Genomic DNA, 24,510 nt, shown 5'->3' on the forward strand with positions numbered 1-24,510 from the left:
AACCCTAAAATAATTCTCTTTGAGTTTTGGTTTTGGTTTTTATCTTGTTTTCTTGAGAGCATTATTAAGCATGGAAGGTGTTAAAGTCCTAGCAGAACTTCATCTTGTTTTGTTTTCTTGATCTTGATCTTTATAGTATTTAATCATCTTCTTGAGTTAAGAACATTGAAAAAAATACAAAAACATAATTTTCTAAAATTTTAGTTTTAAGTTTAAATTTTAGTTATGTCATCTTCTTCTTCATCTATCATTTTCTTTTAGTGAAGTTGTTGTTTAGTGTTTGACTCTCTCTCTTTTCTTTCTCTCTCTAACTCACTCACTTTCAAGAAAATGTTTAGAGAGAGAAAGTTGTTGTTTTGCTTATATTTGTCTACTCTCATTGTCACCTTCTCTCTACAGTAGACATTTAAGTTGACCTTTCAGTTAGCATTTCAAGTCCAAGATAATATAGTTTATAGTTAAATTTGATTATAATTACCCTTTTCATTTCTTTAAGCTTTTGATCCAAAAGATTTGTCATCAATTACCTTAAACATACAAGGGTCATTTTTTCTTTCAAAAATCTTTTCTTTTTAATGGGTTTTTTCAAGAATTAATTATATATTTTTAGTTTTAGTTTTAAAAGAGGTAGACTTTTAGTTTATTTATTGTTTATTTTAAGAAAATAAGTCACTTTTTCATTCTAATCATTTAAACTTATTAGTAGCTTCTCTCTAATTCCCTCACTTGTCTTGTTTTTTTCTTTTGGTCTCAAATCAAAGAAGCAAAAACATAAAAATCAAATCAAATAATGGAACTCTCAAATCATCAAGTTGGTGATATCCCTATCCCTATTCCAATTCCAATAAACACTACTCCTTATGGTCACATAATCCATCATGATCATCATCCTCATCCTCATCATCATCATCAACATCAACAACAACATCCCCATAACCATATCATCCATTCATCTTCATCATCTCCACCATTGAATTCCAACAATGGCCCACCAGCCCTAGACCATGATCACCATGATCATCATGACCATCACCACCATAATTCTGCTAATAGTTTCAAGAAAATGATGAAATACAAAGAATGTCTGAAGAACCATGCAGCTTCCATGGGAGGCAATGCAACTGATGGCTGTGGTGAGTTCATGCCTAGTGGTGAAGATGGCACCATTGAAGCATTAACATGCTCAGCTTGCAACTGCCACAGAAATTTCCACAGAAAAGAAACTGAAGGTGATCAAATCCAAAATTTCTCACCACACTTCAATAGGGTTGGTTCAAGAAAACTCATATTAGGACCTCATCATCATCACAAGAACAACATTTTAGGTCCTCCTGAAGGGTACCCTAGGACAGCAATACTACCCCACAACCATCAGATGATAATGTCCTACAACATGGGCGGCGGCGGCGGCGGAGGTGGTGGATCTTTAGCTTCAGAATCTGATGAACAAGAAGATGGAAATGGTGGGGTGGTCATGGCTAGACCTCATCATCATCATCAACAGCTAGTGAAGAAGAGGCATAGAACAAAGTTTAGTCAAGAACAGAAGGAAAAAATGATGAACTTTGCAGAAAAAGTTGGGTGGAAGATTCAAAAGCAAGAGGAAAGTGTAGTGCAACAATTATGTCAAGAGATTGGAGTCAAAAGAAGAGTTCTTAAGGTTTGGATGCATAATAATAAGCATAATTTAGCTAAGAAGAATCCACTTATTACTGCTGCTACTGCACCAAACAATGCTGCTACTACAACTTCATTAATTAATTAATTAATTATGATGATTATTAAGTAATTAATTAACTCATAAACTTCATGATTAGCTCCTTTTCTTTTAGTTAATTTGTGGTTTAGTATTATTTTTAATCTTTTTTGTTTGTATGTTTACTATTTTGATGAGTTTATATTTGAGAATAATATAATCTGGTGGTGTAATACAGTTTTAGAAAAACTGGGGTTTGGTAGAGTTTTATCAGATTTGGGTGATTATATATTATGTTTCTGTCGAATCCATTTTTGCATATATAGAAATGGATGGGATTGCAATAGACATTGCTATGTAGTTCATTCAATAGTTGTTTTGATTGTATGCATGCATTTTGTTTATCAACTGTTTATTATATGCAATGGTTTTTGCATAGTTATTTTTACTACAAGTCAATATATTATTTAATTTTTATTGTTAAATATTCTAACACTACAAACATCTTATTGGCTTGTTGTACGAATGATATGGTATAATTATTGTGTCAAATACATTCAATAAGACTAATTATTCAACCATTGCGTTAAATAATTATTTTTATTTATGTCTATTTCGCATGGTATAATAACGATGTAAAGTTTTTTTTTCTGAACTGAAAAGTTTATAAATCTTTTCCTTTGTCGAAAATATGCTAACCCACAAGAGGAAACCAAAAACTTCCACTGCTCGATATTTTTTCGCATTTTAAAGTTACGACGTCAAGGAAGGAGAAAAACAAACAATTTAAATATAATCGAGTAGTTATAGAATCTGGTTTTATACAATATCACAAGTCTGAATAAGGAAATATATCCAAAACAATAATCTTATAAATTTATCTAAAACATTGAAAGATTGTAAAATTTCGAAAATACTTAACTTCTTGTTTTATGAATAAACACTTCACTTTTTAAAACCGTTAAGCCATTATAAAACTTCTTTCCCAAAATGTTGGATTCTTGTATTCATTTGCATCTTTGGAACAATCTATGCATGCAATTGCAAAGAGACGACACCATTTATTGTATTTTTTTTTTTGCAGTTTATTATTAATATTAAGCCAATTTTAAAATTTGCTCCTGCTCTTCAATTTATTCCTTCCATTTTCAGAACCATCAGTACATTCCCATGTATAAAGCCCTTATAAGTCAATTTGTTTTTTGATTATAATTTTATGAGCTCTAGTTGGAACTGAGTTTAAATTTGTCATATATAGATAGATTAGTAATATATTAATTATTGTTAAAATAATAATTAACACGAAATCATTCCCATTTTATGTGTTGCAATTATAACATTACGTAAGGAAGAAAATTGATGCCTTAAATTGATAAGCATTATTTCACCACTTTATTCATGGACATAGCCTATAACATTAATATATATCAGTAAAATGATGACAATAATATAATTTTATTTATTACGATTTTAACACATTTAATTATTATGATAATAAATTATTATATATGACCCTCATTGTCATTGTTTGTATTGTAATACGTTAAAAATAAATAAAAATCAATAAAAATCAATAAAAAAATATAAATATATTATAGTATTAAAAAGAGGTGTGTGTATACTAAAATTATCTATAAATTTTTTTCACGCAATTGTTTATCAATTAATCTGGAATGATAAGAGTAATATATTTGTATTTTTTTTTCTTGAGTTTTTGGCATCATTAGGCCTTTCTATAATTATGTTTCTATTTGAATATTTTAAAATGATCCAAACTTTTACGTCATTTATTAATTACGACCAATTTTTTTTAAATATATTCCGAATTCAAAAAAAAATTGTTGTAACAAAAACTCGATCATATTTGTAATTTGATAATAATTGATACAAATTTTGAAAATTTAAATTTAAGAAATGGAACACGAGAATTTAGATTTAATTACAACAAACATTCAAATTGAAATATTATATAAATATTTAAAAGAAAATTATAATTAATATAAGACAAAAAAATTGAATTTAAAAATTAGTTTGATAATATTTTTAGCTAGATAAGTTGCCCATTCTTTTGACCTTGAAGACCAAAATGGAGAAAGGGGACCCCATAATTTTCACAGCTTTTGTTTTTAGCTTTAACCTTTGGCAGCTTCTAATTCTTATGTAAACTAAAGTAACTAATAAGTAAAAAAAAAAAGCTAAAAAAAATAAAAGATAAAAAAAAGGTGTTAGATGAAACAAAAACAATGGCCTCCCCGACATTAAAGAGGGGTATTAAATATTGGAACCATGATCCCCTGACTATATATTTATTGTCCCTCACTGCCAAAAACATGACATCCCTGCCATACATATATCTTAATCAGCGAAAGAAATTAATTGTATTGAACCTAAATTTGTAAGAATTATTGTAAAATTGAGTGAGAATTTTTTTTAGGTAAATTACATTTGCTACCCGTATTTTAAAAACCGAACCAGTAGAATTTAAAAACATACATAAAACTATAGCCATCAAATTAATTTAGGAAAAACTTTTGAATACTTCCTATACTTATGCATCTAAATCAATTAACTCTCGTTTAATTATTTCAAACAACTATAGACAATACTTTTTATTTTTTATAGCAATTAGAGACAATGCTCCCCTTTTTATATCAATTAACCTCCAAATTGTTTCATCAGAATCTCTAACTACGTTCACTTTGTACAATTTAAGGGTAATTTCAAAAAAAAAATTGTCCTTAATTTATTAAAATGGCTAAATGTGATTGAATTGACAATAACACACAAATTCAAGGACTGATGAACCTCTATCAAGAACTTTTGGGTTCATCTGTTTGAGAGTAACAAATAATTAAAATGTTATAAAAAAAACAATTAAGAAAACCAAATTGGTTCTATCAGACAAGGGAAACCTGTTGGTTTGTTGCTGTAGTAGTAATAGTTACGGATGACTGTGACAGGAGCAATAATTATTACAGTGGGGTAAAAATGACATGTGCAAGCAAGAACATGACCACATTGACCAAGTTACCTTGTTTAAGAAAGTAAACCACTCAAAACCATGTATACAGTATAGCAGCAGATATTTAATAGGCTAAATGTGCGAATTGGACCCTTTCAATTGATTCAGTTTTGAATTTGGACCCTGATAAACTCTTTTTTTTTCCTAATAGAGATACTTAACGTTATAAAAAAAATTCACATCGGACCTTTTAAACCTAAAATGCCACATATATGTTAGTGACTAACAACTCAATGCTGACGTATTAGGTTCGATGGTTCACATCGGCCAGTCCGAACATGTGGCATTTTTAGGTTCGGAAGGTTCGATGTGAAGTTTTTTTATAACGTTAAGTACTTTCATCGGAAAAAAAGTTCATTATGATTCAAAGCCGAATCAAATGTGAGGGTCCAATATGTACACGTAGTCTATTTAATACTCCCTCTGTCCCAAATTGATAGGCAGTATTTTAAATTTTTTGTCCCAAATTATAGACAGTAATTTATTGCTTAAATGCTTAAAAGACATATATGCCCTCATTAATTGTAACATATTACATTAAAAAGAGAGAAAAATCCACTAATAAACAAAATCAACACTGCATTAAATAGGGGTAAGTGTGGTATGTTTTTATAGAATTACTCATTTTACATAAGTTTACTAAATTTCTTAACACTTATGTTTGTCCTAAACTCCCTATCAATTTGGGACGGAGTGAGTATATAGGCTCTCATTGTGCCAAACCTAGGTAGTACGCATATGGAAATGGAAAACATGATATTTAGATACAGGCACGAAAAAACGGTGTTATTTTAAGGTATTTTATCTCAAAAATAAAAAAATTCTATCCGAAACGCCAAATTTTGATCGAATGAAGCGACTCTGCTCACTAATGCCAAACCACGTTAGCAATGAAGAAGACTGTCAAAAGACACAAAACAAGCAGCAGATGTGACTGGAGTGGAGTTAAATTGATATGCAGTTTTGATGCCCTAAAGTGTGCAGACCAGTGGGGACAGCTTGTATTATAGCTATTACATGTACAAGAGAGAGTATGGATTCACTAGTTTAGGCATATGCAGCGACGAGTGTGTATGCTATATGAATCGAACCGAAACAAAACTCGTTTTTTCAAAATCAGACAGAATTGAAAAGAGTGTAAACAACTCCAAACCAGGCCGAACCAAATTTTCCAGTTAGGCTTGATTATTCGATTTGATTCAGTTTTTGCACACCCTATCTGCCGCCATATTTCATCAAACATTATAGCTATTTCTAGGGCTAGCCTCTGTAATTCACCTCCCAACCAATGGCAAAAGTAGGAGTGTCATCACACAAATACGATTCGCCTAACAGATTAGGGTTGACACTGAATGTGTCCATGTCATAAACTAATCAACCCATTTATGACACGATTTTAAATGTATCGTGTACGGATTGACATGCAAACTCATTTAACTTGTTTATGAAACAACTTAAAACGTGTCATGTCCGCAGTGACATTAAACTCATTCAACCCGACCAGCATATTATTGATAAATATACTAAATATGCTATGTTGGCATTACTCATATTCAATCCATTTAAATAAATGGATTATAGGTGTCAGCATTGATATAACCTATCAATAAAAAAATGATTATATGGATCATGTTGTTATAACCCACTAGATTACATATTGACACAACTCATTTAAATTTTGTATCTTAATCTTATTGACATTAATCGTATTGATAGGATTGCTAAACCAGTCGTGTTCGTGTTGACCCTAATTGTGTCAACAAAGTTGGCCAACACGACACGAATACGATCCACCAGCACTTCATTACGTTGAAAGGCAAAAGTTGACTACCAAGATAAATATGACAAAAATATACATAAATCACATATAGCAAACAAGAGCAAATCCATCAAAAATGAAATACAAATTTACTACTGTAAAAACAAAAAAGAACACATTCATAAATATGTACCGATAATATAACACAATTTTAGGCTAATACCGTATGGTACAACTCAAAACTGAACCTGACCACCTTCAAGTGTATGAAGAAGCAGAGATTGTGGAATGCGAAAGCTTTAACGAGATCTGAACATCTTACCGACGCCATGGTCCCATTAGCGTGTTGTTAGCTGCTTCATTATATAAAATGTTTTTAACAATTCATGGTCGAGATGTCCAGTGCATTGAATTGCAGATTCAAGCATTTCACAGCTCAACTCTCAAGGGTATGCACAAATGGAAATATGAGTTGTATATTTCCTATTTAAGAATTTAATACAAGCCTGGCTCGTCCCGGATTAAGAAGTGAGTCGGACATCCTCCAACCCTACAATAAGGTTTCTAAAAAATTCAACAGCGGCAGCTAAAATGCATCCAACGTTAACAAATTCTTTGAACATGATTAGCAAAATGTCTAGTTTTCTGTTCGTCTTCATTTTACTTGGAAGATATGGCAATTCCATATTTTTAACTAGTTAATGGCCATGCTTATTTTGAAAGAAAGTTGACTAAGCATATCATATGATAATTCAAGCAACAAGCATAATGTTCAGACTGTGTTGCATGGAAGCATAAATAGAAACAGAAACAGGCACGGAAATAGAAACGGCGAAACAAATTTTTTCAGAATATAAGAAACGAAAACGTGAGGTAAATGTGTAAATCCTTAAAATATATGAAAATATTTTATTTATAAAAAATATGTTTTCATGCAATATAGGATTATCATATACGATAATTGATAAAATAATTCATTTGAATACAATCAAAAATTTAAGCTCATAATAAATAATAATTTGGATTATAGAGATTATATTTTTAGAAAGAAGAAAAGTTTTTGTTTATGGATTATGGGTAAGTAGGTAACGTGCATAATAAGATTTGTTGGCAACTAATTAAGTTTTTTCTTCCCATGTTAAACGTAATTTTTTAGGATCTATTTTTTTGGAAACAGGTTTCCTAATAGAAACGAGTATCTAATTTTTCTTTTCTAGAGAAACGACACCAGAATGTTTCCTATGAGTTTCCGAGAGCTATGGAAATGGAAACATTTCCAAAATGGATAAACGTTGTTTTCTCAAGGTTTCCGTGCATCATAGTGTTCAAAAGTAAACAAGAAATAATAACTTTTACTGACCTGTTCTGCAGTTTTACTTTTAAAAGAACCATATAAAGATGAAACCATTTTGCACGACTCAGCAATGTGAGCCTCGAGATAATTAGCTGAGAGGAGATAATTGGAATTCTCATTTTTTTGTTGCTTTGAAGATGAATATGGCCTTCTGTTGGATGAATTTATAAAGTGCAAAAGCACATGAGCCTGCAACAGAAGATAAATAATTAGAGTCTGTACATATTGGTAATTGGTATTAACAAGTAAACGACATCATAGTATTATATCTCACATGGAAAGCTGCTTTTAGAATATCATCAGGTTTTGCTTGATCCTTGAACAGTGCATAAACTTTATCCTTTGTCGGGTTGTATGTCACTATATATCTTTCTTTCTGATACCAATCAACAGAATAAGTGACATTCAAGACAAATAAATTAGTTGATACATAACAAAACAAACAGATTTTTCCACTTTAAATCTGTTTCCTTCGGGAAGGCGGCGTACCTCAAAAAGAGGCTCTATGGCCAGATATGCACTTGGGTCTTGAAACGCATCTTTAAACCTTGGTCCTGTAGAACAGTTGAAATATAATCCGAATTAGCACATGAATTAACAGTTGAAAAAAACAAACACTTGCAAGAGGTAAAATTCATCGCTTTGCGATCATACCTAAAACAATAGGCCTTTCCTTCAACCAAGGAAGGGTGAATATATTTTCTCTTGAATTACCTTCTTGCAATGATGGTACGCGGCCTGTGGATGAAAATAAAGCAAAACATCTGTTTTCAAACAAAAAGATGTTGCTGCTTATGTATAACTTAATTTAAAACTTCAAGACAAACATAGCTAATCACATCTGAATTGTGATGGCTAAAGAATAATATAGAGTTATTGTGTGAGCTTGTGGAGCACTTCATTTAACCTGTTTTCAGAAAAGACTCCACTGCCACACTGAATCTGGCCCGGTTCAAGGTGTGCAACACCACAGATTTAACCTAGAAAGATAGAAATCAAGGCGGTCGGCATAATTAATTCACTTCTGCCCAAAAAAGAAAAGTCCAGACACTAATTTTAGTAATAGTAATATAGCAGCGCAGTCTAACCTCTTGGTAAGAACTGAAGACATATCCACATGAAAGGAGGGCAAATGTTGTGACCAAACTTGGGTTTCTTTTTGAAATCATGATGCTAAGCCCAGTTCCCAGCTTCATAAGTATAAGACAATGTACGTAAACATCAACTGAAATCAATAAACAGCAACGTATAATATAAAGAAATAATATCACAGTAGTGACAGCACATGAGACAAATCCCACACATAAGATATGCACCAACACAGCAGATTTTGAATAAAAATAATTACTTCCTTCCCATGAAAGAGTCTTCCCTCTAAGCGTCGACCATGTTCAGATGCTACACTCTAAAATAACAATTTTTCTCGCAAGCAATAGATTTGTATATTTGAAAAGGAAAAGAAAAGAAAAGAAGAAAATGAACTCAGTCCAGTTCCACAAACAAGTTTTAGTCAAGATCCACATTAACTAATAATAATAAAAACAATAATAAAGTTAAAAATAACATTAGTAATAAAAAAAATAGAATAATAATGATAGAATAACATTAAAAAAACCCTAATTACTTAAAAAAAAACCCACCTTGTAACATTTTTTCGTTTATACCCTGACCTAGAAAAAAGTTCATTTGTACCCTATTTTTAATTTTTCGTTTTCGTCTCTACCCTAAAATTTAAATTTTTGACAACTTAATTAATTAAAGGATGAAAACACTAAAAATAATTAAATAGAAGGGCTATATCATATTTTTTCTATTTGAAAAAATACAAACATGTCCCCCAACTTTAAAAATGTTCAAATAAGTCATAATAATTAATTATTTTTAAAAATTTATTTAAAGATTAAATAAATTAAACAATACTTCCGACCAACCACCGGTTTTCAGGCGAGGAGGAAAACCTCTTCCTCGCCTGAGAAGGAGTTGCTGCTCCACTTCTCACGGAGAGCAGCAGCTCTGCTCAAGCTCCTCCTTCATGGAAGAAGGAGAGGATCAGCTGCTCCACTTCTCACGGAGAGCAGCAGCTCTGCTCAAGCTCCTCCTTCATGGAAGAAGGAGCGGATCAGCTGCTCCTCCTTCCATGAATGAGGAGCAGCAGCTCCTCCTTCTATGGAAGATGGAGGAGGAGCTCGAGCGGGTTTTAAAATTGGAAAAAAAAAATTGAAAAAAAGTAAATCGTTTTTTGTTGTGTAAATGGTTTTTTTTAATGATTTTTAATTTTGAAAAGCTATTTATAATTATTATTTTTTGTTGAATTTTGTGAGAAAGTGGGTGTTTTTGTACAATTGATAACATTAATGTTTAATTAGAATATAGGCTAAATATAAAGGATCATTTTGAATATTTTTCCAAATGAAAAGAGATCAAATTAACTCTTTAGGGTAGAGACGAAAACGAAAAATCAAAAATAGGGTACAAATGTACTTTTTTTAGGTCAGGGTATAAACGAAAAAATGTTACAAGGTGGGGTTAATTTAAGTAATTAGGCCTTAAAAAAAATTGTGTACCTAAATCCATGTCAAAACATATGATAAGTTGATAACAATATCCCTTCAGCCTAAACCTATTAAATTAATATAACAAACTTATAATTTTAAGGACAAGCATAGCATACCAAATCTGCCAGATTGCCAACACATTCTCCTTTAGCAGTGACATCCCCAATGTTCTCTCCTTTAGCAAAGGCTTTATATATTGGTGTTCGTGTTGAAGTTGATGTTACAGCTGCAACATTCTGAAATTGAGCAATCAAGCATCTGACACTCAAAATTGGCTCCAACATGCAAGATTTCCCAGATAAAAGGTAAAGATAGTAATGGTTAAAAAATAGATAAATACCTTTGCCACATTAGCAGCACAAGCTAAAGGAAGAAAAAGGTGTGGTACAGTTGCAGTTGCCAATTCCACCCCAGCACCCAATTCCATGAGAAGATCACCCGCAAACCGCAGCTATAATGCATTGGAATTTCAGAAATAGTTGAGCACAAACTGAAAGCAGAATTGGTCAAAACTTAAATTAATTTACCTGCTTTAGGTCACAATCAAATTTCTTTCCTTGCCTTGCAAACAGCATTTTCCCCACTCGACCAGCACCATCCTTCAAGAGTGAGATAACAATTTATTAGTCTGATACTACTCAATAAAGTTTTCAATGTAATGCTCGAGCATTCATATTGAAGATTAAAAGTAAATTTGAAGAGTCAGAAAATTTTCTATTTAATAAATATACCCTTGATCAAAAGAAATTTTGGATGGTAATACCACAAATTTCCAACAAGGGAATCACAAATCATTGAACATGCACAAGCATACCATGAGAATTATTCTTATTTCCTACAAATTGGCAATATCTTTAACCTTGTAATGGCGGACTATAACTAAGAACTGAAAAAAAGCACCTAGCATAACAAAGTCACCCATCTCACTAAAAATTAAATATCTTGCAATCCTGAATCCCCTTGAGCACTAGAGGGTTCTTGTCTATATTTCCAAGTCCTACAGACTCATCCTAGTTTTGGAAAAGAACCGTGCAAGCAACAACAAAAGAATTCACAAGAGTTGATATTATTGTTTGCTTCTGCTTTACCTCTTCACAAATGAGACAAAACATGAAGACATGTCAACTTAATCTAAGAAATGCCAAAACAGGCAGCTCCAAATATCTCCAAACAGGTGAGCTCGAAGAATAACTTCTTTACGAAGTAAACTCACGACCCCATCCTAGGCCTAAAATATATAGCCCCCCATCCAGGAAAACAAATGCTTAACTAGTTGTGATTGCAAGGAAATGAAATCTTAGATGGGCATCTCAAGACAATCCTACTCAGGACCAAAACCTACCTTCCTGTAGTTGCAGATTCTATGCTATTGTATGGAACCCAAAAACTGTTGTTAAAAAAGGAGGGTTCAATGTCTCAAACTTCCGTGCAAAGTAACAGTAATTATAAAACTAGTCAACATCCCGAACATTGTGCGATTTAAATATTTTTGAATTTCTTTTAATTGATTGGATTATAAAATAACTAGTATTGTAGTATATTAAGGATGAAACATAATATGATATACCATGCACTAAAAAAATGATAAACCTCTAAATCGAAGTTATCACCACAATCAAAAAGGAAAATATATACTCCCTCCATTCCAATATACTTGTCGCTTTAGGTAAAACACTCATACCAAGAAGGTGATTAATACAAAACAAAAGTCCTAAATCACCCTTATTTAATCAGCGCTTAAGAGAAGGCTTCCCAATTTCCATCATCACACTACAGCCGCTTAAGAAAATTTATACCAAAATTGATTAAATTCAGGGCTGGTAATAGAAGATCAATGATCGGACCATAGCCATCATGAAACCACCACTTGAGAACCGAAGGATGTGAGATTTGATGTCATCTCCTTCAGTTTGAAAAATTTCAAAAAATAAATTGAATAGAAACCTGTACAAGTCTTGCTTCTGGGGTGTTATTACAGTCCATGTAGACAACAAATGAATTGCAGATCTTCACTGTCCATTGTTTAAGTTAGTCCAAAAACATAGAGAAACAAAGTATTTTGATTTTCCAGCAGAGATGGTCTTGAAAAAAGAGCCTTTCTTGTATGTAATGGAGATGAGGTTATTTTTGGCAAAAACAATTCCAAATGTTTAGAACGTCAATTGGAATGGAGGGAGTAAAGGTTATCACCACAAAATTAAATCAAAAAGAAAAACATACTCGAATTTATTGATTAGATTATAAGCTATTACTTTAATATATTTAAGACAAAACATGACATGATAACTGATGCACTAAAAAACGACAAAAAATGATATAACTCTAAATCTAAGTTATCGTCACAAAATTAAATCAAAATGAAATACACTCAAATTTACTAAATATGATAATACGTAAGATAAAGGTTTAATGTGGTCAAACCTGAAATTTTAATGACTTAAACTTTAATGTGGCTCAATTAAAGAACATAACATTAAAAGATAGTCTAAGAGTAAAATAAACAAAACATTGGCAAGAAAAAAAAACAAATAGAATGAAATGAAAAAATGAATGAATTTACAAATGACAAAAGAATGAAATCAAATGAATCACATTGTTGGGAATGCCACTTGCTACATAATTGAAAAAGCCACTTGTTAAACATTTATGAACTCTAGTTTTGGAACTTAGCTTTATTAGTGTTTACAAAGATACAAGTTATATAGACAGATAGCAACATAACAAAATATTCAAGAACAAAGTCTTGGAAATAAAAAAATGCCCCATAATTTCATGTATAATATTTCCTATAATTAATAGTATAAAGAATCATGAGAAAGCCTTGGTGGTAATATACATAACTCAAAGAAAAAGAGAAAAATATAATTGAAAAGGACATATTAACCTATTGTCATGGAAAATGTGATAAACCCCTACCTTAAGAATCCAGTTAATTGCAACAGCACCAGGAATAGCTGTGTTCTTTGAGACCCCAACTGAACTCAAAAGGGTTTTTGTTGTAAAGACACCCATTGCTCCTCCAAAGAAATGCTGCACATAGTCGATATGTCATTCAAAAAAACAAAGTAATCATCAGGCACTTTAAGATATCATTTCCAACTTAAAAGGGAAATTTTTAAAAATTCATAAGACGAGATTTATCCATCCTCTGAAAAAGCCCTCATAAACTTGGAATAAGTCTTTCCAACAAATGAAAAAGAATACCTTCAAAGCTCTCCAAGTCATGTACGGGACATAAGATGGAATTACACTATCAGGAAAGCCTTCCGGCACCACATATGATCGTACAAACGACATCAATTCCTGCAACCCCGAATTCAATATATAATTAAATTCTCAAAAAGTAAATTGATAAAAGTTATTTTAAAAAAAGCTTATAAAGTAGCCCTTGAAGTTAGTTAAAATTTGCTATTTGAGCCCCCGAAATAAAAAGTGTGCTAGTAGACAATGTATGTGTCATCTCAAATTTTATAAATTTTTAAAAGATTAAATGAATGTTTTTCAATGACGACATGTATACATATATACATCTTACAAATGTTGATTCACATTGCAATATAGATTCTCAACACAGTTGAAAAATCGACATCAATAACATCAATTTCATTTCACAAACTAAAAAACTAGCAACTTGTTTGAAAGCTCATAAGACAACCCGAGCTTTTTCCTATGAAAATTCAGAATTCCGAATCGCTGAAACTAGCATTCTTACAACAGTAAAAACCGTAATTCCACACAATTTCAACTAATGTCAATACAATTTTAAATTCAATCAGACAGTGAAAGTCAATCATATTGCTTCCAGATTCAGATACAATTAATCTTAACATATTTTTCTTCCTCTAATAAACAATTCTAAGCTCACACCTAAGTCCCTGAAAAATTATTAAAATGCAAGAATTAAAAAATTAAACAAAAAACAGTCTAAAATTCACATCAATTTGCAAATACTACTATAAAAACATAATGAATCCAAAAAAAATTGACAGACCTCAACGGGAGCTTGAGGACTCTGCAAACTAACAGAACGAAACGAATTCTTTTTAAATTTACCAAATCCATCATTTTCAGCAACATATTTCCATTTACGTCCATCAATTTCCTCACAACAAATCAATCTCAAACTCGATTCCACAAATTCATCTTCTAAACCAATCCTCAATTTCCTACTACTAACACTAACACCACTACTCGGCGGATCAGCCGGAGCAGTAGCCGGAGCAGGAGCGGAAGCTAAATTAGCACTAATGCGCAGCGTTTCACGAACAAGAAGACGCGCGTCTTGAGACGACGTCGTAGAGGTGAGTGTTTGAGCGGTTGAATTTGATGATTGCTTGAGTTTAATCGGAGGAGCCATAATGAAAAAATAATTATTAAAATAAGGGAGTGTTTGGTTTGTGTTTTTATTTATGGTTTTATTGCAGGAAAAATGAGCATTGGAAATAACGAAAATTGGAAATTTGGCATTGTTTGGTGGGCAGGTGGGCTGTAATTTATGTTCTGCCAAACGGAGCTTCTGAGGTTTTAGAGAGAGAAAGAGTTTAGAGAGAGAGAGAGAGAGGGGAAGCAAAGCTGGAAAGAAGAGGAGGAGAGAGTGTAGGAGACAGTTGGGAATTTGCTAATGTGGTGTGCTTCGAATTAATTATGTCTCTTTCTTTCATTTTCCATTTTTTTTATTTTTAAATTATTTATTCAAATAAATATAAAATAAAACATGAATTTTAACTTATTTTACCATTTTAATATTATTATTTTTATTTTTTTAAAACATGAATTATTATTATTATTATTATTATTATTATTATTTTGGCATTTCGAAACATCAAACAATTGTCCAATAAAGAAAATTGATGTTGAGTAACACTAGAATTCGAATAATAAATTTATAAAGTTGAAAGTTTGTAATTGTAAACCATTAAAATTTACGATTTATTTTATAAATGTTTTTTTTATTGATACCCTATAAAAATATTTGACACTGTGGTTAAAGAAATTAAGATGTTTTATAGTTTGTTGCTAAGTTAAAAACACCCATATCAAAAGTCTGATTTTCTTGCATTGTCAATGAAACGCTCTCTTCCCTAACTTCTAGATTTTCCAAAATTGAACAATTTGAACAACAGTAACAAGAATAAGAAGATTATTCATCACACTAATAATAAATTCAAGACACAGACTAACTCAGATGACACTTGGTAAGGCTACACTATGGAAACAGGCATGTGAGAAATCATTAAAGGCATATAGGGAAAGGATCTCAGGTGTAGAGTAGTACTGTGAGCGGAGCGGAGTTCGAGGGTCGCTCGTCCAAGGCTTATGGCTGACTTTTCGATCTGTAAATGGTTTGAAAGTGGAGTCGGCACCTGGTTCAACTAGGAAATGTCGTTTAACCGACTAGATAGCCATACTCGCCTCCAATAAGACTATCGTGCATCGGACCAAAGACTATGGTTCGTGGACCTCCCCGAGACTCTTGTGCTTGTCTTATCTGTTACCGGCTTTATTTTCTGACATATTCGCGTTATATCTCATCTCAACAGCATATGCAGTTCACAGGATATGAAAGCTGTAAATAAACAAGTATGAAAGATGTAACATGTTGGACGCGCATATGACTCGATCTGGAATGGTATTTGAGGCAAATAGCAGGTACTCCTAAGCATAAATCTAAACTTAGAGGTTTCTAGCAAATACCATAAGTCTATCTGGTCTGGATTGATTACATGCACAAAGCCTAAAGCCGGATGTAAAAGTGTGATTGATTGATTTTATTAGGTAAGTCTTGAAAAACCTATACAACTGTTACTACATTTTTGTATTAGTCCTACGATGTGTAGGTGATGGGCTGGAATTGCATTAATGGGCCAACTTTAGGTGATTAGTCTTTTAACCGGTTATTATTGGATTTGGATGCTTTTGGAAAGCAGTAAACAGTGATAGTGTTCTCATGGGCAGTTGGATATACATATAAGGTTAGAGATACTTTTAAACCTCGTTGACTTTGAGTGCCTGACACTCGCGCGAGTTTTGACCATCGGTCTGGTCAGAATGAGCTTTCGGTCAAATCACGAGAGTTGTGCGTCTCGTCGATCCAGTTCTACTGGTTTGATTCGGTGTCGATTCCGAGTTTGGGTTAGCCCGGAATCGGCTCTGGAAGTTGCTGGTTTGCTGGGTCTCGGGCTCGTGGGCCCGATTTATACACGATGTTACATATTTGGACTTCTGAGTCCGTTTTACATCGGGCTTGGCCCATTACATTACAAAATATGAATCTACACTAAATTATCTATGTCTAGGTTTAAAGTGGGCATGATTTGGCGTCTGTATGGGCCCAGAAACACGTTTTGAAGTTCGGATCACGTCTGGAAGGATCTGGGATGAAGCTGACGAAGGAGGAGCACGGCGGTTTGATTTGCAACAGTTTTCCGGAATTTTGTTTCGCTTCGTTCTCACTCGTTTTAATTCCATTTTTCATGCTAAAGTAGTCAAAACAACGTAAAATCGAACAAGGAATCCAAAAAATACATAATCAGAGTGTTTAAAGCCCATCTATGTAAAAAGTTATTTATTGGCAGCAACTCGAAATTAAGTTTTTTCATGGCAAAAAACACTTAAAAACACCTTAAAACATGCATTCTAAGACATCTAATCGATTATATTTTAGGTTTGAACATTAAAACAACTAATTATAATGATTAACATGCTTTTTCATCGAATTCATGGCAATTTATTGAAAGCATCGAATTTAATTAACATGGCAATTTTAATGGCAAAGACAATAAAAAGACTAAACATGCATCCTAATTGATCATGGCAAATAAATAGACAGAAAAATCAAAGGAATTAATTATTGGGTCCTCAGAATTACCGGTCTGAGTCCTTGGCTCGTTTGCCAATGAAGTGGATGCGTAATTAGGCTTCGAATCTGGTTTTTGCGTTGCGTTCTTAGAGAATTAAGACGTAATCCAGTGTTTTAGGACTGGATTTCGATGTTATTTGGTGTGTGTATTGATAGGAGTATTTTACTACTATTTAGGGTGCCGTTTCCGCATGCTTTTATTATGATTTATCACGGTTTTATGGTATTCCGAGTGCCTTATTATATGTTTTATTATTTCAGGTACTTTGGAGCATCGCGGAAGCATTTTGATACAAAAGATGGAAAAGTCGACGGAAAAGAGGCGAAAGCTCATTTGCAAGTCTGAAAAACCGACCCCTCTGCACTAATTGGAAAATTGGAACCAGCTAGAAGCCTCAAATGAATTTGTGTTCTTCATGAAAGTTGAAGTAGACGTCCCAAGCTTTCCAACGGTTCAAGAATCGACTCAATCGGACATTTCTACGCAAAGTTATGAAGTTTTGAAGATCGGAGCTGAAACCGTAATGCCAAGCTCGAATCGAGCTCACCAAGGCCAAGAGGGAGCTCGATTCGAGCTCACCACTCTGAGTTCCAGAAATTCAAGCTCGAATCGAGCTTGAGGAGCAAAAAATCAAGCTCGATTCGAGCTTAGGCTTGTGTAAAGGGGAAAATTTGATTTCAAATGCTTGAAGGCTTGATTCTCTTTGCTTCTTTGGGCCAAACACTCCTTGAGTGAATGTTTTTCTTTCCTCTTTTGTAAACATATAAAAACCCTTTTATCTCTATTTTAGGTTATGTGATGATTTGGTAGAGAATTGATAGACATCTCATTATTGTAGCAACACTTTCTCTCTAGCTTTAAATCATTGTTCTTATTGTTCTTACTAAAAGTAGTAAAGGATCTTCATAGTTCTTGGTGTTCTTCAAACTAATTTCCAGATTTTGCTATATTGGGAAACTTATTAAATACAAGTATTAGTCTTTTAATTGAAGCTTCATTATCTTGTTCATGTGTTTAAGGTTCATTTATTACTCCAAGGTACTTAATCTTTACTCTATGCCTAATCTTCATTATTGCTTAATTAGTTTTGCCATGATGATGATTAGTAGCTAAACCCCTTGTTTGGGGGTTGTTATGATTGCCATGCTTGATTAAATAGGTGATTAGGGTTAGGGTTTATGGGTGATGTTGGTTGTTGTGCTTCTTGAGCTTAATGCTTAGTATAGGTTGGCCTCTTATTCTTTGCTATGTGGTTTAATTAAGAGGACGAGAGTTAACTAATTAGACTATACCTAGGGGAGTACATGCTTTAGACCTAGATGCATTAGCATGATCTAGGGCTATCTTGGTTGTGGAGTTTGCTTGATTAGTCGGCTCGATTAACTCTATCAAAATCTATGAGCACGAGAGTGGATTAGATTTCGGAATTGTTAATCAAGTTTTGACTCATTCACTTCCGGCTCGAGAGAGCGGAATTGGTTCCGTAGAATAGCTTGACCCGACCTAAGCTCCTATCACCTTGACCCGAACTACCTAGATATGACTTTGGCATGACTAGCAACCTCCAAGCGTTTTTACCCTTAGTTGAATCCTTATTGTTCAATCTTGTTTAATTGCAAGTTTAGTAGTTGTTTACCTTTAGACTTTTGATCCTTTGAAAACCATATTCATGTTTGCTAAACGAATTGAATAGCAACTAAAATCACTCTCATCGATAATCACTCTTGAATTCACTCCTTGTGGGTACGATAACTCGGACTTAGGTCCACTCTATTACAAGTTGGGTTTATCCTCAACAAGTTTTTGGCGCCGTTGCCGGGGAGTGACGAGTGTTTATTGATTGATTGAAATTAGTTGTAATTCGGTCGAGTTAGTTTTATTTTCTGTTTTTGTTACAATTGTTTGTTTTTGCTTTTTTCCGGGTTACGCGTGGTTTGCTTGTTGTTGTTTGTGTAGGATATCAACTATAGTGTATGCACAATACACGAAGGGCTAATCTTCCACTAGAACCGTTTCAAGACAATCTCGGGGGCTTTGAAAGAAGTGTGAGGCGGGAAAATCGTAGACCCGCTATCATGGAAAATGAGAATGAAGATTTTGAGGAAGGTGAGCGGTTCAATCCTCAAGTGGAAGGAGCGGAACAACATTATCCGCCTCCTCCCCCACTTGAGAATGTGAATCGCCAAAGGCATCAAGAACGCCCAAGGGATGATCGACCCCACTTGCATCCACAAGTGCACAATCAACCAAGACAAACTTTAGGCGAATTCTTTTTGCCGAATGTGGATAATGCCACGTTTGGATGTTTTGCAATGCCGGTTCAAGCGGCAACCTTTGAGATCAAGCCAAGTACGATACAACTTTTAGAGAATCGTTGTGCATTTTACGGGTTGAGTCAAGAGGATCCCAATGCGCACATCGCCAAATTCTTGGGTGTACTCAATACGTTCAAGCTTCATGGGATAACCGCAGATCAAATCAAGTTGAGAATGTTCCCCTTCTCTTTAAGGGACAAGGCTAGCTTATGGCTTCACTCTCTACCCAACGAATCCATCCACAATTGGAGAGAGTTGGCTCAAGCGTTTCTCAACAAATATTTCCCTCATGGCAAGACTACAAAGTTGACCAAGGATATTCTTGAATTTATTCAATTTGAAGGGGAGTCACTTTATGAGGCATGGGAGCGTTTCAAGGATTTACAAAGGAGTGTCCCCCATCATCGGCTCAATAAAGAGCATGTGATCCAAATCTTCTATGATGGGACGACTATTACTACTAGAGCAACAATTGATGCGGCTTCGGGCGGATCACTAATGCAAAAGACGTATGAAGAGGCGCTAGAATTGGTGGAAACGTTGGCGATAGTTAGTAGCACTTGGGGCCCTATTGATAGAAGAGCGCCATCTACTCAAAAGTCGGTAATGACTCTTGATCAAGTGAGGGAAATGGAGGCCATAAAAGCAACTAATGCTTCTCTACAAGCACAAGTGGATGCCCTCAAGAAACAAGTTGCTCCAAGAAACGCACCGGTCGCCTATGTTCAAGTGGGATGTGAGCATTGTGGGGACTACAACCATAGTAGTGGGGAGTGTTATGCCACGGGGAAAGCTTGGAGTGAGCAAGTGAACTATGTTGGGGGCCAAGGGCAAGCTAATGACCCGTACTCTAATACCTACAACCCCGGATGGAGGAATCATCCTAACTTTGGATGGAGAAACCAAGAAGGTCAAGGCAATGCTCAAGCCTCCAACCAAGCGGGTCCTAGTTTTCAAGGAGGAAATAGACCTCAATATCAACAACAACCACAAGGTCAATACCACAACAACCAACACCAAGGGAATAATTATGGTGGTAGACCACAACACCCTCCCGGTTTCCAACAACCAAGGAACACGGATGAGGGAAACATGCTTGCCAAATTGATGGAGAAATTTGAAAAGATGGAGGTTGAAAATAGGCAACTTCACAATGAAAATAGGCAAAGGGAGAAGAACCAAGCTTCCACCATCCATCACTTAGAGACTCAAATCTCACAAATGGCACTTTCACTTCAAGGTAGACCTCAAGGGGGATTGCCCTCTACTACGGAAAACAATCCTAGAGAGCATGTGAAAGCCATCAAAGTTGTGGAACTTCGAAGCGGTAGAGTCCTTGATGTTGATCATGATAAGGATCTTGAAAAAGCTAATGGCAAGAGGCCAATGATTGTGGAGGTTGAGCCTCAAGTGGTAATAGATGTTGCAAGCTCTAGTCAAGAGCTACCAAAGTCGTGTGAGGAGGTGGCTATTGATATTGATGTTGAAGAACCATATGTGAGGCCACCACCACCACCACCTTTTGTGCCTAAAATACCATTCCCAAGCCGGTTGAGAAAGGCTCCGGATAATGAAAAGTTTCATAAGTTTCTTGAAATATTCAAGAAACTTCAAATAAGCATGAGCCTAGGGGATGCCTTGCGAGAGATGCCCCAATACGCTAAGTTCTTGAAAGACATAATTATGAACAAGCGAAGTTGGGAACAAGGCGGAACAATTCCTCTAACGGAAAGTTGTAGTTCTATTATCCAAAGCAATCTACCGACCAAGCTACAAGATACAGGGAGTTTCACGATTCCTTGCTTAATTGGCACTTCTACTTCTCTTAATTGTCTTTGCGATTTAGGTGCAAGTATAAATCTAATGCCGTTGTGTCTTTTCAGGAAAATATGTGGAAACCAACCGATAAAACAAACTTCCATGATGCTCCAATTGGCCGACCATTCGCTCAAGAGACCGCACGGGGTTGCGGAAGACGTGCTAGTAAAAGTGGGCAAGTTCATCTTTCCGGTGGACTTTGTTGTGCTTGATTATGCGGTCGACAAAGATTGCCCCATGATTCTCGGGCGTCCTTTTTTGAATACGGGGAGAGCATTGGTTGATGTTAATGGGGGGAAGATAACATTAAGAATGAATGATGAGAGCATGGTGTTTGACATCAAGCATGGCAAAAGCAAGTGTGAGGAGGAGAAATGCATGAAGATTGATACTATTGAGCCCACATTCCATGTGCCTATGAAGGAGGTTCCTATGAAAGAACCCGAGGTTGTGTGTGCAAAAATCAAGACAACACCTCATGTCAAGCCACGCAAGGGAAAACCAAGACGTTGGGCATCATGGAAGTTGAAGCTCAACGGGATAGCAACCGCAAGCAAGAGACAAATATGCACGGAAGTTGCTACTCTTGGTGAGTACGTCCAAGTTCGAACCTCTCAAGTACATTCACAAGCGGGGAAGTTGATTTCTAAGTGGAGCGGGCCGTTTAAAACACGGCGCAAATTGGATAATGATTTGATTGAGTTGGAGGGGGCCAATGGAGATGTTTTTAAGGTGCTTGGAGAATGGTGCAAACCATATCCTAGAGTGTTGATCGATGAAAGTCGCGAGCAAGTCGCTCTTTTTGATCCTCCATGATTTTGAGGATCGATAGTCGAGCTTTCGACTTAAAACAAGCGCACTTGGGAGGCATTCCCAAGAGGTTCGATTTCTTTTCTTGTCATTTATATTTTGTTACTTATTTTTAGTGTTTCATTTATGTTTTTGTGTGTTCGATTGAACACACAAGATTTGATTTTCTAAACTCAACTCCAATTCAATTTTTATTTGTCTAATTTCTTAGCATTGAGGACATTGCATCGAAATGTGTGAGGAGGGTTGGAAAATTGAATGTAGTTGCGTAGGATTGTTTGTTTTGATGTTTTTTCTTTTTCGTTGTTAATTTTAGTTGTTTGTGTGTTTTTGATGTTTTGTTTAGGAGAATTTTGGTCGAATCTTTGAGCATGACCCTTAGCTTAATTTTATATCATGTTAGCTAAGTTGATCAAGTACTTGCATTATATCAATTGTCATGTTCTAGTTAATGAATCATTGAATGGTTTTTCTTGTTCTAACAATTGTTGTTGATGATTGCTTAGTGAAATGCCAATTATATGACATAAGTTGATAAGATTAGGGTGAAATCACTTGTTAGCAACAATTGACCCTAAATGCATGACCAACGAGCTTGATGCGGATACATGATGTGTATGTAGTAAAATTGTTGAATTTTAGGAAATTGGGCATATGTGGCATGATTGTTGTAGTTCTAGCATTGGTTAAAACACACCCAAGTCTTGAGTTTTTTCGAGTCTATTTTGTTGTTGTGTTTTACATGTTTAGTCCTAGAACTTGCTCATATCTCCGGGCAAGATTGTATTGTTGAGTTTTTGGCAATTAGGTGATAATGGCAATTAGGATTACACACTTCTCCAACCCACTCAAAAAGCCTACCCCTTTTCCCCTAGATAACACAATTTGAGCCTTAACCAATTTTTTTGTTTAAACCACAATTTTCACCCAAATCAACCTTTTTCAAAATTTTACCTCTAAAACACCCTAACTTGACTTGAAATAGTTCATATAAAAACATAAGGAAACTCTAGCTTGATGAACTATTGAAAAAAGTGAACTAAGTGCTAAAAATATAAGTTAATGCCTTAGAGAAAGAAATAAAAAAAAAACATGAAAAAGAAAACAAAAGAAAAAAGAGAGAAATTGAAGAAAAGAAAAGAAAGAAAGAATAAACAAAGGCATGAAAAGTTCTCATTTGTTAAAAAGTTCACTTGTATGAAAATTTCCAAGCTAGACCAAGTAAAAGAGTGCAATTGTTATTCAAGTCAAGTTTTTAGCAAAAATCTATCTTTTTACCTACCCCTAACCCTTAGCCCCATTATAACCCTTGAAAGTCCATTTGATAGTTGCCGAAAACCGAACTAAGTAGTGGAGTCCGGAATTTGAGCAAGCCTATGGTGACTATTACATGTGTTCTTTGTATACCCTTTGTTATCTTGAGCGAGTGAAATCTAGTGAGGAATACGCCATTGCTTGTAGTAGAACATTTATGCCGTGTTGTGTCCAACGTAGCTTGAATCCGATTTGTATACACGTCCCGCATAAGATAGCAAGTTTGTAATATAGAATGGTCGATAAGCATGCTTCTGTGATTGTAACCTTGATGCTATCAATTTATGTCATTGACATTGCATTTCTCACTTGTTTGCATCACTCTTAGTTGTTAGGTCGGGAATCATTCGTTTGGTAATTCATTAGTTGGAACATTGTGTATGATATATATGCGGGTTTGAAGTTATTAGCTAGCATGCGTCTCCGAGTAAGATTCATTTCTTGCTTGAGGACAAGCAAGGTTTAGTGTGAGGAGGTTTGATAGGAGTATTTTACTCCTATTTAGGGTGCCGTTTCCGCATGCTTTTATTATGATTTATCACGGTTTTATGGTATTCCGAGTGCCTTATTATATGTTTTATTATTTCAGGTACTTTGGAGCATCGCGGAAGCATTTTGATACAAAAGATGGAAAAGTCGACGGAAAAGAGGCGAAAGCTCATTTGCAAGTCTGAAAAACCGACCCCTCTGCACTAATTGGAAAATTGGAACCAGCTAGAAGCCTCAAATGAATTTGTGTTCTTCATGAAAGTTGAAGTAGACGTCCCAAGCTTTCCAACGGTTCAAGAATCGACTCAATCGGACATTTCTACGCAAAGTTATGAAGTTTTGAAGATCGGAGCTGAAACCGTAATGCCAAGCTCGAATCGAGCTCACCAAGGCCAAGAGGGAGCTCGATTCGAGCTCACCACTCTGAGTTCCAGAAATTCAAGCTCGAATCGAGCTTGAGGAGCAAAAAATCAAGCTCGATTCGAGCTTAGGCTTGTGTAAAGGGGAAAATTTGATTT

At 34.6% G+C, this 24,510-nt stretch overlaps 3 protein-coding genes and 1 non-coding gene across 5 annotated transcripts; 2 read left to right on the forward strand and 2 right to left on the reverse strand.

Annotated features, from left to right (window-relative positions):
• The first annotated feature begins 204 nt into the window (after positions 1-204).
• LOC126659448 (zinc-finger homeodomain protein 3) lies at positions 205-2,003 on the forward strand. Its single transcript, XM_050352738.2, has one exon. It carries the CDS (start codon positions 791-793, stop codon positions 1,763-1,765), a length of 975 nt encoding a protein of 324 aa, XP_050208695.1. The 5' UTR covers positions 205-790; the 3' UTR covers positions 1,766-2,003.
• A 4,557-nt stretch (positions 2,004-6,560) lies between these two features.
• LOC126660878 (protein root UVB sensitive 6) lies at positions 6,561-15,001 on the reverse strand. Its single transcript, XM_050354578.2, has 13 exons — positions 14,378-15,001; positions 13,591-13,689; positions 13,303-13,416; positions 10,914-10,985; positions 10,727-10,837; positions 10,503-10,622; positions 8,920-9,021; positions 8,739-8,811; positions 8,486-8,569; positions 8,321-8,385; positions 8,106-8,207; positions 7,838-8,020; positions 6,561-7,027 (listed from the first exon to the last, which is right to left on the reverse strand). The coding sequence occupies exons 1-13, from the start codon at positions 14,741-14,743 to the stop codon at positions 6,965-6,967; spliced, it is 1,554 nt and encodes a 517-aa protein (XP_050210535.1). The 5' UTR covers positions 14,744-15,001; the 3' UTR covers positions 6,561-6,964.
• A 2,927-nt stretch (positions 15,002-17,928) lies between these two features.
• LOC126661048 (uncharacterized) lies at positions 17,929-24,510 on the forward strand. 2 transcript variants are annotated; one of them, XM_056104030.1, is made up of 2 exons: positions 17,929-18,284; positions 19,203-24,510. In XM_056104030.1, exon 2 carries the CDS (start codon positions 19,220-19,222, stop codon positions 22,193-22,195), a length of 2,976 nt encoding a protein of 991 aa, XP_055960005.1. In that variant the 5' UTR covers positions 17,929-18,284; positions 19,203-19,219; the 3' UTR covers positions 22,196-24,510. The 2 variants fall into 2 exon arrangements, 1 of the variants encoding a protein (XP_055960005.1); XR_008789707.1 differs by lacking the exon at positions 17,929-18,284 and having other exon boundaries at positions 18,905-22,259; positions 24,093-24,510.
• LOC126662424 (small nucleolar RNA R71) lies at positions 19,865-19,971 on the reverse strand. The gene has a single exon (XR_007635798.1). It is a non-coding gene; the product is annotated as a small nucleolar RNA R71 (small nucleolar RNA).

Source organism: Mercurialis annua, linkage group LG8, assembly GCF_937616625.2.
Source record: "Mercurialis annua linkage group LG8, ddMerAnnu1.2, whole genome shotgun sequence".
Taxonomy (NCBI): domain Eukaryota; kingdom Viridiplantae; phylum Streptophyta; class Magnoliopsida; order Malpighiales; family Euphorbiaceae; genus Mercurialis; species Mercurialis annua.

What these genes read in the sequence shown, in the direction of transcription:
- LOC126659448 (XM_050352738.2), top strand. Translation starts at nt 791, where the DNA reads ATGGAACTCTCAAATCATCAAGTTGGTGATATCCCTATCCCTATTCCA.
- LOC126660878 (XM_050354578.2), bottom strand. Translation starts at nt 14,743, where the DNA reads ATGGCTCCTCCGATTAAACTCAAGCAATCATCAAATTCAACCGCTCAA. An exon ending in GTCCTCAAGCTCCCGTTGAG is followed by an intron (nt 13,690 to 14,377) that starts GTCTGTCAATTT and finishes TCGGGGTTGCAG; the next exon opens with GAATTGATGTCGTTTGTACG. An exon ending in TGACTTGGAGAGCTTTGAAG is followed by an intron (nt 13,417 to 13,590) that starts GTATTCTTTTTC and finishes GACTATGTGCAG; the next exon opens with CATTTCTTTGGAGGAGCAAT.
- LOC126661048 (XM_056104030.1), top strand. Translation starts at nt 19,220, where the DNA reads ATGCACAATACACGAAGGGCTAATCTTCCACTAGAACCGTTTCAAGAC.